The sequence below is a fragment of the Sinocyclocheilus anshuiensis genome, unplaced genomic scaffold (assembly GCF_001515605.1).
Source record: "Sinocyclocheilus anshuiensis isolate Anshui unplaced genomic scaffold, SAMN03320099.WGS_v1.1 scaffold856, whole genome shotgun sequence".
NCBI classification, from domain to species: Eukaryota; Metazoa; Chordata; class Actinopteri; order Cypriniformes; family Cyprinidae; genus Sinocyclocheilus; species Sinocyclocheilus anshuiensis.
Window position 1 is genome coordinate 547,121 of NW_015552603.1, and position 15,710 is coordinate 562,830.

Consider the following 15,710-nt stretch of genomic DNA (forward strand, 5'->3'; position numbering starts at 1 on the left):
TATATATTAGCTTGATTTCAATTAACCAAAAACGATTTTTTTAAATGATTTTTAGTTTTATAGTTTTATATTTCATTAGCAGTTTTAAAAGCAGTTGAATGGTCTCTCAAGCAGCTGAAAAACAGTTACATGCATAAAGACGTAGATTTCACTCAACGAGCAGGAGTTTGATGAAATGATTTTCGTGGAATGAGGTTAGCCGTAATAAGTGTCCCGTAACCAGGCATTTGTTTCCCTACATACTTGTGCTCTACCCAGCTTCCTGTTTATTTTTGCTGCTGTGTTGAGCCGTCAGTGTTATACTGCCACCTTCAGATCACAGATGAACACTGCAGAGAACAGGATTGGTTTGTTTTAGTTGAGAGGCATCAGTAAAGCCTCACTCAGAGATCTGTGGTGATGATGATGATGATTATGGAGTATGTGTTTTTGCAGTCGACCCGGATGTGCGCTACACGGCTGTCAGCAGTTTCATCTTCCTCCGTTTCTTCGCTCCTGCCATCTTGTCACCGAACCTCTTCCACCTGCGGCCACATCACCCGGTGTGTACAGCCTCCTCTCTGTTCATCTCTTCTTCTTTATCACGATCGAATGTTTTATTTTTATCAATTCTGTCACTGTAAAGGATCCGTGCACGTCTCGGACACTGACTCTCATTTCCAAAACCATCCAAACACTGGGAAGCCTGGCCAAGTCCAAATCTGTAAGTGAACATTATCAATAGTTATTTACTGTTACAAATATTATTTATAATATCATGTAACATAATAAATATAAAATAATATAATGTAATATTCACAAATTATAATATTAAAACATCGTAACTATAATTAATACACACTGTAAGAAAATTGTGATGATGTCACTTCCTGAAATATTTTAGTATTGTTTATATACTATCATAATATTTATTAATATTTGAATTAGCTTTTATTTTTATAATTTCATTTTTTTTTTTTAGTTTTAGTCATTTTATAACATGCTTTTGTCATTTTAGTTTTTATACATATTCTACATAGCTTTAATGAATTTTTCATTCAGTTTTAGTTTTCAGTCATTTTATGCGCTTTTCTTATTTTTATTCATTTTTATATATTTCTTTATCCACCTTTTTTCCTGAGCGTGCCCGACTCATACTGGAACGATGCTTTACATTTCTGGTCTCTAGTGTTTCTAGTCAAATTAATGTATTGTTCGAGCCGATAATATAACGTTAAAGCTATGAAGATGGTTTTAAAAAGCACGTGGTGCCATAGTTTCATCACTTGACTTTGACAGTGTCGCAATGACCATCTTTTTTGCAGTAACTCAGCTGTCATAGTTTAATGAGTAGGAAGATGACATGAAGCAACCCGAATGGTTTCTAGCTGCATTGAAAACAAATTGAGAGCACATTTCCTAGATACAGCTCCCGATCGGGGCAAAGTTCAGGGGATTTTGTCCACAAAATGATAAGAGCACACATTATTTTATTACTACACACACAGTATTTTAACTTAAGCGCTGCAAGCCATGAACGTTTTCTTTTGTCATCGTGTATAGTGGTCGACTGATATATCGCCAAGACCGATATATCGGCCGATATTTGGCCCATAAGTTTTTCTGTTTGGCCGATGTGTTCGTGGCGGGACTTTTATTTTGACGGCGCTGAGAACGGCAGCACCAGAACACACAGCGCTCACATTCTCCCTCTTGTTTGCTGTCGTCGTTCAGTTCTGTCTTAATACGGACAGAAGTCTGTCTAATAATCAGTTAGAACTGTTAAACAAAGGAATTAAAATGTATACAAAAAAAGTATTATAATTGATTGCTTTAATATTATTAGTAATAGAAAGGCAAACATTATAATACTTTCTCGTTTGCCATCAGCATTCAGCAAATACGCATTTATATAATTTAAACAAATCTTTCGATGACTAATGAACGTCTACTTTAAAAAACCTTGCAAACTTAGTCGAATCTAGTTGAGATCTTGTGAAGTGTGCATGTGTATCCTGCACGACCGCGTGTGCTCTGTGTGACGGTCGTCTGTGTGAATTAAATGCAGACAGGAGGAGAGTTCAGCTTCACTGGAGACGCATGATTGACACACTTTAAACTCGTGATTTCAAATTATGCTGCGCTTCATGCTTTTGCCCAATGTCATATTCATGTCATTTCACTGTGTGCTGTATGTAAAATGTGTGTTACCTTGGCTTTATTTGAAAAAATGTGATTCCCAATGCACACAAACTTCCCAGAATACTGAGTGCCCTGTTGTGGTTATAGTGTTTACTTCCTTTTTAATTATATTTTTTATTAAATATTTGTTTATTTGTGAAAAATACTTTGTTTTAAAGTATAAGCATGTTTATTTTACACATTTATTACCTTGGCTTTATTTGAAAAAATGTGATTCCCAATGCACACAAACTTCCCAGAATACTGAGTGCCCTGTTGTGGTTATAGTGTTTACTTCCTTTTTAATTATATTTTTTATTAAATATTTGTTTATTTGTGAAAAATACTTTGTAATTTAAAGTATAAGCATGTTTATTTTACGCATTAATTTTTTTAATCCATTTTCAATTGATTTCAAATTTCTTAAATATTAAATAAAATAAATAAAATTATATCGGCCATCGGCCACCCTGCTTTCCAAGATATCGGCATCGGCAGTCAAAAAAACAATATCGGTCGACCACTAATCGTGTATGCAAGGCATACAGTGCCAGACACGGACAGATTTGCTGGTATGCAACACCAGTACATTACAGGAATTCCTTTAGCTTATTGCTGTTTCTGTGGCAGCCAACAACAGCACAGCTTAACCCTGCGCACATTTTTATATTTAGTTATATTGAACAAAGTTTCAGTTTAATTAAAATCAGTCTATATTTTTAGCCCGTTTTAACATGGTTTTCTATGGAGACTGGAACATGAGAGCATCCAAACAGAAGTTATAACCCATCATGGTGGCGCTTATCGCTTACTAAGGATAAAGGTGGATAGCTTTAATTTTTCTTTTAGTTTTAGTAATTTTATTATGCGCTTTTGACATCTTTATACTTTCTTATGTGTACTGCTATATAGCTTCAATTCATTTTTCTTTCAGTTTTAGTTTTGGTAAGTTTGTTATGTGCTTTTATTATTTTTATGCATTTTTTCTTTAAATTTTTTAGAATATTTCATGTAATGTTTATATTTTATTTTATTTCTTGATTTAAATGACCAAAAACAAAACATTATTTTTAAAAGTGGGTAATGTCAGAGCATAACGAGGCTGAACAGAAAGTGCAGGACAAAGACATTTTTGCACAAAAAAATAAATATGTAGATTCAATGTTTTTTTACCTCCATAGCTCACTCAAATGTATTGATGAAGACATGCAGACTGATATCTGATGAAAAACTCCTGGGAACAGAAATCCTCCTCTCTGTGATAATGAACGCTCCTGTCTCTCTTGACAGGCCAATTTCAAAGAGTCCTACATGGCCGCCTTCTATGACTACTTCAATGAGCAGAAGTACGCCGATGCAGTAAAGAACGTGAGTGTCTCGTGTCTATCACATATATCAGAGATCTCTGCTTCAGTATGTGTTCTGATGTGAGCCGTGTGTGTCTGTGTCGCAGTTCCTGGATCTGATCTCGTCCTCGGCCCGCTGGGATCAGAAGAGCATTGAGACGCCCATCATGCTGAAGGAAGGGTGAGAGACACTCACACGGCCGTCATGTGTCACTGTATCAGTGTGAGACATGAGGACAAATCAGCATGTCAGTGTGTGTGTCTTTGTGTTTCTCTGCTGGACGCAGGAGTGTTAAACTCGTTATTAAAAGATTTGATGCCAAAGGTTCTGGCAGGTAAGATGCCGTTGTGACCTATGACCCTTAATACATGACCTCCTGACCCCCGTCATAGCCTCCTCAGTTTTTTTAGTTTTAGTTATTTTACTACTACAATTTAAATTAAACAAAAAATTTTGCCTTGCCAACTAGCTGAGATCAAATTTAGTTATTTAAAAAATAATAAATAGATTAAAAAAAGTTAATTTTATTTTATTTTATTTCATAAAGTTTACTTTATTTAAAGTAATGAAAAGGTTTTTATGGTGTTAGTTTTAATTAACTGTAATTACCTGGAATGCAGAAATTATATGTACACAGTGTTTACTGAAATTCATTCAACAGTATTTGAAAATGTACAAATGTCCTTTATACATTGAGAAGACAACACTGGAAATAAACGTCAGCAGTTGTTCAACAGGATGCCAGAATAATCCAGTTTAGAGAGAAATAGGATGTTTATTGTGAAAATAATCAGTAATGTGATTAATGAATACTGTGGTTGGTTTTGTTGACGTCAGAATGAGTTCATTATTAATTTCAATCAGATTGTAGTTAGTGTGTGATTGAGGCTGGAGGGCGTCTGAGTTTAGACCTTCACTAAAGTCTTGTTCTCCTCTGACCTTCCAGATTCATGATCAAACGAGCTCAAGGGCGAAACCGCTTCGGTCTGAAGAACTTCAAGAAGAGATGGTTCCGCTTGACCAACCACGAGTTCACCTACCATAAAACCAAAGGTAACGCAAAAGGTTTGTGCCATACTCTCGCTACAGGTGTGTGAGGCATCTGCTGTTCATCTGTGGAGTATTGAAGCACATCCCATCATGTGTTTGTGAAGGAGCAGAACATCAACACTGCTGAATATCAGAATAGCAGTCATATAAAGAGTGTAAAGAAGTGTAAAAAGCATCTCGGTTACATATGTAACCCTGATGTATGGGGTCTCACTTGGGAGCCCCAGTCACCTCTGAGTAGTACAAGAAAGGCCAATGAACACTGACAAGTGAAATTTGCATGTCAAGCCACTCCCCCAGACATACGGGTTTAGAAGGAGGTTGGCGTGCTCACTGATTCAGATTTGTGCTGAGCAGGCGAGACCTGATCACAGGAATAAATGGTATTTTAATATATATATACACATAGAAAACACTTACTTTAAATTGAAATAATATTTCACAATATTACTGTTTTTATTGTTGTTTTTTTCCAATCAAATAAATGTAGCCTTGGTGAGCAGAGGAGACTTCTTTCAAAAACATAAAAAAAAAATCATAATTATTCCAAACTTTTGAACAGTAGTGTGTGTATTTTTTTATGAGTATAGTCATATATAGAATTACAGGAACAGGTGAAAGGTCAAGATTTTTTAAAAGGTGCAGAGGACACCAGAGACACAGGCTGAGAAGGACAGAGAAGCTGCTGTTGAGCAGAACACTGAAACCTGCAGAAAACACCAACAAACACTTATAAATCAAACATTTTCCTGTCAGTACAGTCATTTATACATCTATCCTTTAAGTGATCAGTCTGTTTTGTATTGGTCATTGATGTGGGCTGGTGTGGTTATCAGTGCTGATGTGTGTCTCTCGCTGTGTCCAGGAGAGGGTGCTCTGTGCAGCATCCCTATTGAGAACATCCTGGCTGTAGAGAGACTAGAGGAAGAGTCCTTCAAAATGAAGAACGTAAGGGAAACTGCATCAGATTCACATTTGATGCATTTCATAGACATCAATAATGTGATAATGTTATCACAGTCGCTACAGCAGTGCATAAGCAGTATCTGTGCTTGAACATCTGCAGCAGTTCTGTTGTTTTTCCTACAGATGTTCCAGGTCATCCAGCCAGAGAGGGCGCTCTACATCCAGGCCAATAATTGCGTGGAGGCCCGCGACTGGATCGACATCCTAACCAAGGTCAGTCAGTGTAACCGCAAGCGTCTGAGCACGTACCACCCGTCGGCCTACCTCAACGGACACTGGCTCTGCTGCAAGCTGTCTGCGGACACTGCGCCCGGCTGCACGCCCTGCACAGGGTGAGTCTGCGCACATCACGACCCACACTGTTCCTGTTTTTAGGATGAATTGCAGTGGACTAAACGTATATTATATACAACTGAAAACATGCTGGAAAAAGACTTATTGTTTGACTCCTTAGAGGCCGTTCACACAGAATCAGTTTTTGCATTACACTGGAGTGTAAATGTGCTAGACGGATGTGTTTGAATGTTGCACTGATGCCTTGTGTCTTTGCACATGACGATGTTTTCTTGAAAGTTAAAAGAAGTATGAACTCTAAAAAAAATGTGTCTCTAGACCTAGTGTTATTTTTTAATTTAACTACATTTCATTTAAAGTGTTAGTTCACCCAAAAATGAAAATTGGCTTGTGTTTTACTCACCCTCGAAGCATCCTACGTGTACATGACTTTCTTCTTTCAGACGAATCCAATCGGAGTTACAGTAAAAATTGTCCTGGCTATTCCAAGCTCTATCATTGCAGGCAGTGGGTGTTGCAGTTGAACAGTCCACAAGTCGTCAAATAAAGCGCACGCATTCATAATAAAACGTGCTTTACACGGCTCTGGGGGGTGAATAAAGGCCTCCTGTAGCGAATCCATGTGTTTTTGTAAGAAAAATATCCATATTTCAAACGTAATAAACACTTTTCTCTCACTTCCGTTATATGTCATACGTGGAAGGCGTTCCGGCGGAAGGCATATGACGTATGCACAGCGCGCGCCTCTGAGATATACTAATCTCGCGAGTTTGTTTATAGGAGCAAAGGAAGCAAAGTTTCCTTACTTTAGCAAAGGAAAACCAATCTCCTCTTGGCTTATACCGAAATCCTCCGACATTTTTCTTTGCAAATCTTTGGTTTGTACTTCCAATTCATGACCGGCATTTTGTTTTGTTCTCTCTCCGCGTTCGTCACTGATCACGCAACGCCGACGTGCGACGTCATCCGCCGGCACGGCTTCCGCGTATGACAGATACTGAAAGTGAGAGAAAAGTGTTTATTACGTTTGAAATATGGATATTTTTCTTACAAAAACACATGGATTCGCTACAGGAGGCCTTTATTCACCCCCCGGAGCCGTGTGAAGCACGTTTTATTATGAATGCGCGCGCTTTATTTGACGACTTGTGGACTGTTCAACTGCAACACCCGCTGACTGCAATGATAGAGCTTGGAATAGCCAGGACAATTTTTAATATAACTCCGACTGGATTCATCTGAAAGAAGAAAGTCATGTACACCTAGGATGCTTCGAGGGTGAGTAAAACACAAGCCCATTTTTCATTTTTGGGTGAACTAACCCTTTAACTTCTTGCATTTTTAAATCAAGACACTACAGACAAAACCAGTGTTTTTTATTCTCTGCTCAGTTTTGTGATTATAGTCTGTTTTGCTTCCATAACATGTCTTCTTTCAGACTAGTGTAAAGAAAACATCCAAAATACACATTTAAGTGTTTCTTTTATTGCACTTTATCTACTTGCGTCTGTAGATTTCAATTGCAATCCATATCTTTAAAGAGTTTTCTCTCTTACATACACCAAACTTTACAGTTTTATTCCGTTTTATTTTATTTACAGTTTTATTATTTATACAACATTTTATTCCTAAAAAAATGGTGAAAATGTATTTGTTTTCTGTCTGTTGAAAGTATTTTCTGATTTATGGAGTGATAAAAAGAGAAATCCTAAATTCCCTCTGGAAAAACCTTTAATATGTCAACCAAATCAAACAAGAATTTTGAAAGTGGCTTTATCCAATGTTCAAATTTATGTGCTATTTGCATATTTAAACATAACATTTCAGAAAACTTGTAATACATAACTAAAATTATCTTAATGTTCTGTGATTTATCAACTGATGAAGTATGGTGACATCTATTAGTTAAACATTTTACCCTATCCACCTGCGGTTTAAAACCGGTTCTGTGTGAACTGCCCCTTATGCATATGATGTGACATGATCAAGGGTTCAGACGGTTTGTGTCTGTGTTTGTGTCGTTCAGGGGACTTCCTGCCAACATCCAGCTGGACGTGGATGGAGACAGAGAGACGGAGAGGATCTACTCGCTCTACAGCACGTACATGTCCAAACTAGTGAAGATGCAGGGTGAGTGAGAGCGAAGTGGGGGAAAAAATAGATATTATATTATTATATTATTTTTAAATATAATGTCCAGAAAAATGACTAAAACTGAAATAAAAATAAAGATAAATAGAAATATACAAGACTAATAAAAATGACAAAAGCACATAACAAACTGACTAAATCTTTAACTAAAATTAATTAAATAAAATCAAAAAGCTAATTTAAAAATATTAATAAATACTATAATACTATATAAAAAAATAACTGGTTTAAAATAATTGAACAGTACTTTGACTCTATTTGTTGCATGTGTCATCATGCATTTTGAAGAATACTGTGGTATTACTATGACAATCAGCATGCAGCAGGTTGCAAACACTTGTACATCAGTCCTGTAATGCGTCTCATCTCTCCATCCAGAGGCCTGTGGCAGTAAGTCGGTGTACGATGGCCCAGAGCAGGAGGAATACTCCACGTTTGTGATCGACGACCCGCAGGAGACGTATAAAACCCTGAGACTCGTCATCTCAGCCGTACAGACACTGGAGCAGCAGCACATGCAGTACAAACGAGACAAGTTCAGGAAAACCAAGTACGGCAGCCAGTAAGTATCGATGAACCACTCATCTGTGACTAGATAAGTTATACCAAGCCAAGTCAAATGTATTTAAATAGCGCTTTTCAAGTACACATTGTTTCAAAGCAGAAAATCATGATGTTCATGTTTAATCTTAATATCTTCATGTCTTATAGTTGCATTTAGCAGATTAGAACTGGACGGTTATATACTTTACATTTGTCGACAAAATAAAAAATCAGGCAATTGATATATAGTATATATTGCTTTATGCAAGTGTACTGTATGTATGTCGATAAAGTTGGTTAGAATATATATCAAACTTTAAATATAGAGCTGTCCTTATTTTAAGTTAAATTACTAAAACTAAAACTGAAATAAAGGTAAATAGAAATATAAAAAATGAAAAAATTACCAAAACTAAAATACAAATACGTTACAGATAAATAGAAATATTAAAAAAACTAATACAAATGATAAAAGCATAACAAAATTACTAAAACTGAAATAAAAATAAATGAAAGATAAATAGAAATATAAAAAAACTAAAAAAAGCACAACAAAACTAAAACTAAAATACAAATAAATTAAAGATAAACAGAAATATAAAAAACAAATAAAATGGAAAAAGCATGTAACAAAATTACTAAAACTGAAATAAAAATAAAGACATAGAGAAATATAAAAAGCTAATAAAAGTGACAAAAGCACATAAAATTACTAAAGTCTCAATTAAAATAAATTAAAGAAATATAAATAGAAAAAAACTAGTAAAAATGATAAAAGCACAACAAAAATTACTAAAAGTGAAATAAAAATAAAGATAAATAGAAAAAAAATTACAAAACTGAAACTATAAACATAAAATCTATTTCAAAATATTAATATATACTATAATAGTGTAAATATATATAAATATAAATATATTTATAAAATAAATACCAAAATAAAAACAGCACTTTGACTCATTGATTAACTTTATTTGTTGCTTATAAGTCAGTTATTTGTGTCCACAGGAAGGAAGCTCTGTTCTGATGCATCATGTTTTTGTGTTTACAGGGAATATCCAATCGGTGATCAGAGCTTCCAGTGTTACATCCGCCAGCAATCAGAAAGCTCCACCTACTCCATCTGACCACTCCCACTGCAGACACTGCACAGTCTCCACGGCAACAGTGGCATCTCAAACAGGAAACTCTTGAGTTGTGATTGACAGGAAGGTGGCCACAGACAAAAGCTAAACCTCTGGTGCTTTTATATGATTTTAATCAACCAACAGCTTCCTCTGAATGGCGTCACACGCACCTGTGGACCATGTAGCTCCGCCTCACGGCACGTTATAACATTTTATGATGTTTTTAAGCTAGGAGATGACCAGATGTCCTCTAGCTGTGGATATTTTTATAAACAGAGTATTGGGCCAAAGGACAGATCCCACAATCCTTTGCTTTGAAAGGGTTTTTGAGATGTCGGTGGATGTGAGACCTGCGGCTGAACCTGATGAACTGTAACCATGTTTTTAACTCATGTAGAAATATTCTGCTCTGTTTCTGCCTGCACTTCCCCTTACTCACCCTTGTGTTGTCACGCCAGCTGAAGCAGTGCTGCATTGTGGGAAATGTGTCATGTTGTGTGTGTTAAAGCATGCAAACGTCCTTATGCCAGCCGTTTCCAGCATGTGGCGTGATGCTAAACCACTTTCTGATGGTTAGTGGGTCCAGTTGTGTTCAGCATCACATTTGTGTTTTTATACTTTCTGTCGTGTCTTACAGCTTGTGTGTGTGTGTGTGTGTTTGAATCTGAAGCAAGGTGCATGAGTGTGTTTTGATGATTAATTATGATTAATAACTCCCATTTTATCACATCACACTTTATAGAGACCTTTGATATGAATGTGATTATTTTGATGCATTTCATGAAATCTGTCAAGATCATGCCCTGCTCATATTTCACCCTAAAATCAAATCTATCTATCTATCTATCTGTATATATATATATATATATATATATATACATATACACACACACACACACACACACATTTAAGCTTAAAGAAACTGTAAGACATTTTACAAGCATTAAGAGTTTTTGCTTTGCAAAATATTTTACTGTAATGTATGGTAGAACCTGTTGCTGCTACAAAATAAATAAAAAAATAGTAAGATAATTGCACTAAAAAATGGTGTAGAAAATGTTCACTCACTAAGAAATGGCAAGTAACACACTGAATTAAAAGTGAAATTCTAATGTAGAAAAACTGAAATAGTATTTTCTTGAAAAACATACTCCAATAATCTTTGTTTCCTTTACATCTTCGAAAAATCATTTTTTACAGTGGCGAGTTTTTATCTCAATTCTGAATTTTTTTCTCATAATAGTTGCAATTACTTTTTTTTCTTTATCCCTTGACAGAAACAAGCTTCCATAGTAATGTGAAAAATACTGATGCATTATTTTCTTTATGGGGAAACTTGTTTCTCATTTTCTTATGATTTCAGGGTGAAATATGAGCTGGAGATTCACACTTACATTCTTCTTCACAAATTCCGAGTATGGGTCACCATACTTGGCCACACGTCACTTCACTTTTGTTAGTATGGTGTTGTATTTTTGTTAACACACGGTCCTTCTGTTTCTGTACGTCCCTCAGTGATGCATGTTTCAGTGCTTAGATATTTTAAAACAGCCCCGTTTTCCCCCTCAAATGAAATGCTGTTTATTTTTATATCACAGAATAATGCTTTTGTGAAAAAAGAAAACTCAAAATAATCCAAACGCACAGTATGAAGTATGCAATAATGTCACCTATAAGTAATTCGCCTGCTTTTGATCTGTTGAGTAATTGATGAAGGAACTTTGATCACAGATCCCTATGAAGCGAGAGTGTTTGTGTGATGTGTGTACAGACCAACCAACTGAAAGAGACACGTTTCTTTTGTCCAAATGAAGGCAATAGCAAAGAAATCAGTCTTGAGTCTTTTATTCTCAAATACTGTTTGCTTTCAAAACAGCTACTCAAAAGCACTAAACATAAAGGATGAAAAATTACTCCAGCGAAAACACAGATACAACATTGTTGTTTTCCATGTTAATGGATTTTACTGATCAATTAATGTAATTTTGTTCCATCCAGAGGAAAGTTTCATTGCTCATCATGAGCTCAGATGTTTCTCCTAAAACAGGGGTGCCCAAACTCGGTCCTGGAGGGCCGGTGTCCGTTGCTCATCATGAGCTCAGATGTTTCTCCTAAAAAAGGGGTGCCCAAACTCGGTCCTGGAGGGCCGGTGTCCTGAAGAGTTTAGCTCCAACCCCAATTAAATACACCTGAAGCAGCTAATCAAGCTCTTATAGGCATACTAGAAACTTGAAGGCAGGTGTGTTGAGGCAAGTTGGAGCTAAACTCTGCAGGACACCAGCCCTCCAGGACCGAGTTTGGGCACCCCTGTCCTAAAACATGTTTGAAGAAATAAAAAGGACCCAAATGAGTCACTGGTTCAGCCAGTAAATGTCTAGAGCTATAAAATACATGTGGAGCAGTTGAGATCATTTAATGAGAAATGATTTTGTATTGAGATCTGAGCAACAAAGAAAATGTTTTTTCTGAAAATAACAGCATTTACAAAGTAACAATCTAGCAGTGTTGAAAGCTGCTACATGAGACATTTTTGAGAACTTTTTTTTTCTTTTAGATTTCTTTCGTTTTGGTTGTTTGTTTGTGTCAACTGTTTGTCAAGCGAGTCAACCCCGCAAACTTTTTAACTGGATAAATGAAGAGGTTAAACTATTTATCAAGAACCAAATCAGCTGTAATTCCTGTTACATAATTTCCTTTAACTTCAGCCTGCCAGAGCGCATTCACCAGCTACTAGTTTACCTATACTGGCAGTCATGAGTTCGCACGCGCTGCGTTTCTGGCCGAACTAGAGGAGCTTATCAAGAAGAATCCAGTGTTTGATTTTGGACCAGAACCGGAAGTTTTTGGAGTGACTGACCGTATCGAACAGCGAGAGCATGAGGAGACTGACGGCGGCGCGGAGCGGCTCTCTGCTCGGCCTCGTGCTGCTGCTGCTGCGCGCTGAACTCTGCGGGTCGCAGCGATGTGAGTAAAACAGATCATCGAGCACAAACGAACCAATAACGGCTCACAGAGGTGAAAACATTCACTTTACTAAGCGTTTGCTGTCACAAAGTGATTAAAAGCGTCCAGAGCACAGCGCAAAAACCGCTAGTTTCATCAGACGTTTGTTGAGCAGTGTTTACCTTTACGTTAACCAGAGTTTACACGAAAATATACTAGCTATTTTACTTTAGTTTACTGTAAAACTGGTAATTTGGTATTAGTTGCTGTTATCAAAATGAAATTAATCAAAATGACAAACAGGGTCTTTGAGTAATGTATTGTGCTTTTATATCAGTAGTAACTATGGTAGTTTGGAGGAAACTACCATGTTTACCACAGTACATTTTTGTAGCGTATGACATGAATATGATTGTATTTACTTGTTAGTTCAAATGAAGTCACAGTGTTTCAATGTAACGGTGTTTACAAAATTAACTTACAGTCTTTCTAAAAAATAACAGTATTTACAAAGTAACATTGTAGCAGTGTTTCCAGATGGCACAGTAACAATGCTTCAAACAATAGCAGTATTTCCAAAGTAATAATGTTTACAAAATTAACAGTATTCCCAAAGTAACAGTGTTTATAAAAGTGTAAAATACATTTACACAGTAAGTGTTGCAGTGTTTGCAAACGTAGCAGTATTTACAAAATAAAAATGTTGCCGTTTACAAAAGTAACTAAGTCATAATTTTTCTAAAAAATAACAGTATTTACAAAGTAACAATGTAGCAGTGTTTACAAAAGTAACTGTAACAATGTTTCCAAAAATGCAGACAGCTTTACAAGATGTGACTGAAGATATGCAGTATGGCTGTTTCATTCAGTGTGTGTGTGTGTGTGAATGAAACTGCCCTACATTACAGACTGAAAACAGTTCAAATCAATAGTCTTGTTTAAAATACACCATGTTGTGGTTAATCTCAAACTGTGTGTCAGTGTTGAAGATGTTTGTTCTGTTAAAATGTTTATTCCAGAAATATTCTCTAGAAAGAGACTTGTTGGGGAATAGATCTCTGAACTGACCCGCACAATGAAGGCATTTGATCGAGTTAAAGCTGACATCCATGATGGACTCATTTTCTGAAGATCTGTCTGGTCTTCACTGAGCTTTATGTTCCAGTCTAATGTTTGAATCTTTCATACTGAGCCTCATTAATAAACTACGGAAGTGCCATGCATATTTATATAAACCATGATTACAGTAGTAATGTACCATGGTATTTACAGTACTTGGCACTCAGAGGTACTTGAAAATAGTGATAGATTGATATACACTGCCGTTCAAAAGTTTGGGATCAGTAAGATTTTTATTACTTTATAAAGAATTCTCTTATGCTCATCAAGGCTGCATTTATTTGATCAAAAATACAGAAAAAAACAGTAATATTGTGAAATATTACTAAATAACGTTATTTATTAAATTACTGTGTTCTGTTTTAATATACTTTAAAATATGATTTATTGCTGTGATCAAAACTGAATTTTCAGCATCATTACTCCAGTCTTCAGTGTCACATGATCCTTCAGAAATCATTCTAATGTGCTGATTTATTATCAATGTTGGAAGCAGTTTTTGCTGCTTAATTTTTTTTTGGAACCTGTGATACCCTTTTTTGGATTCTTTGATGAATAAGTTAAAAATAACATCATTTATTCAAAATAGAAATCATTTCTAACAATATATATATATGTATATGTATGTATGTATGTATATATGTATGTATGTATGATGTATGTATATACAGTGGGTACGGAAAGTATTCAGACCCCCTTACGTCTCTCTCTATGGTACCCTACATCATCTTTAATTTAATAGCATTAGAGCTGCTCCATTGCAGCGTAATGTACTGTAATCACGCGATTACAGTCGCGATTACAGATACTGTAAGCATACTGTAATCACGCGATTTGCTGTAAAAATGCAGGGAACCTATAAATCTCCTAACTGTGATATTTTCATAAATAGAAGTCGCGTTTTTTTCCATCTAAAACGTGCAGCGATTTATTTTCCAAAGCCACTTATATAATGCAGAAACATTCATGAAGCAAGCAAAACGCGCAACGCGTGCACGTATTTGTACTGGTGCAGAATGAGAGGGACAAGTACAACACAACAGAAGTGCGCGCTCTCGCTCTCTCCCTCCCTCCCTACCTCCCTACCAACCATTAAGTAACTTGTGTATTGTTTTACTTCTTTTTGACATATCTGACCGAACTACAAACTTTCCAGTGATGTCTGTGAGAAAGGGATATTCACTCGACAAGCATCTGCGCCGTTGCGCGCTCAATCCACTCAGCGTGATTTGCTTACCAGCTGGCACACATAAGCTATACAGGCATTAGTACTGAATGTTTTATATTCATTGCATACATATACTTCGTAGACATCTTTAATCTCTAATAACTCCATTCTGCTGTCTGTCGTCGATGTTTTTTGTCTGAATATGGCGCTTATCACATGCTGTGTGGTATCGGCGTTTGGTATCGGGGCATTTTAACGAGTACGAGTACAGGAGCTCAGTATCGGGCCCGGTATCGGTGCATCCCTAATACACACACATACATACATGCATACATACATACATAACACACACACACACACACACATTTAAGCTTAAAGGGGTCATATGATGCGATTTCATTTTTTCCTTTCTCTTTGGAGTGTTACAAGCTCTTGGTGCATAAAGACAAAAGAGGACGATATCTGCTTCGTCATGCCTAGAGCTGAACTGTGCTGGTCGCTGAGGAAATACTTCAACTTCGGGCTGTGGATCGCCGGCACATTTATGGAGGACTGTTTACTGATCCTGGGAGAAAATGCCGGCAGTTCTGACTCACGTAAGTACGTTTTCTTTTATCATTTGCCACTGATGATTCAAACGCGAGTTTTGAGCAGTGTGGAGTAGCACTTGTTGTTTGTCATTTCTCAGATCACAAATGCAGACATGGTTTTATGTTTGCGCGGTGCGGTGCGATGCAACGCAACGCGTAAAAAGACAGTATAAGACATTATAATCAGTAATTATGTCCCCACTGGATGCAACAAATGCCTAATTTGTAATGGGTTTTATTGGTTTTGTTTCG

The 15,710-nt window shown here is 36.4% G+C and overlaps 2 protein-coding genes across 6 annotated transcripts in view; both read left to right on the forward strand.

Annotated features, from left to right (window-relative positions):
• The window catches only part of rasa3 (RAS p21 protein activator 3), a 76,986-nt gene extending 66,461 nt beyond the window's left edge, over positions 1–10,525 (forward strand). For 2 of the 5 annotated variants that reach the window (XM_016456866.1, XM_016456870.1), the window contains 11 exons: positions 436–542; positions 626–703; positions 3,451–3,528; positions 3,614–3,687; positions 3,794–3,841; positions 4,454–4,572; positions 5,423–5,505; positions 5,647–5,855; positions 7,844–7,947; positions 8,347–8,530; positions 9,563–10,525. In XM_016456866.1, the coding sequence (XP_016312352.1) occupies positions 436–542; positions 626–703; positions 3,451–3,528; positions 3,614–3,687; positions 3,794–3,841; positions 4,454–4,572; positions 5,423–5,505; positions 5,647–5,855; positions 7,844–7,947; positions 8,347–8,530; positions 9,563–9,638 (1,160 nt within the window). In that variant the 3' untranslated portion in view covers positions 9,639–10,525. The remainder of the gene's footprint in view (positions 1–435; positions 543–625; positions 704–3,450; positions 3,529–3,613; positions 3,688–3,793; positions 3,842–4,453; positions 4,573–5,422; positions 5,506–5,646; positions 5,856–7,843; positions 7,948–8,346; positions 8,531–9,562) is intronic. The other 3 variants (XM_016456867.1, XM_016456868.1, XM_016456869.1) reach the window with 3 other exon arrangements.
• A 1,499-nt stretch (positions 10,526–12,024) lies between these two features.
• The window catches only part of pros1 (protein S), a 26,033-nt gene continuing 22,347 nt past the window's right edge, over positions 12,025–15,710 (forward strand). Inside the window, exon 1 of the mRNA XM_016456865.1 lies at positions 12,025–12,602. Coding sequence (XP_016312351.1) covers positions 12,515–12,602 — 88 coding nt within the window. The 5' untranslated portion in view covers positions 12,025–12,514. The remainder of the gene's footprint in view (positions 12,603–15,710) is intronic.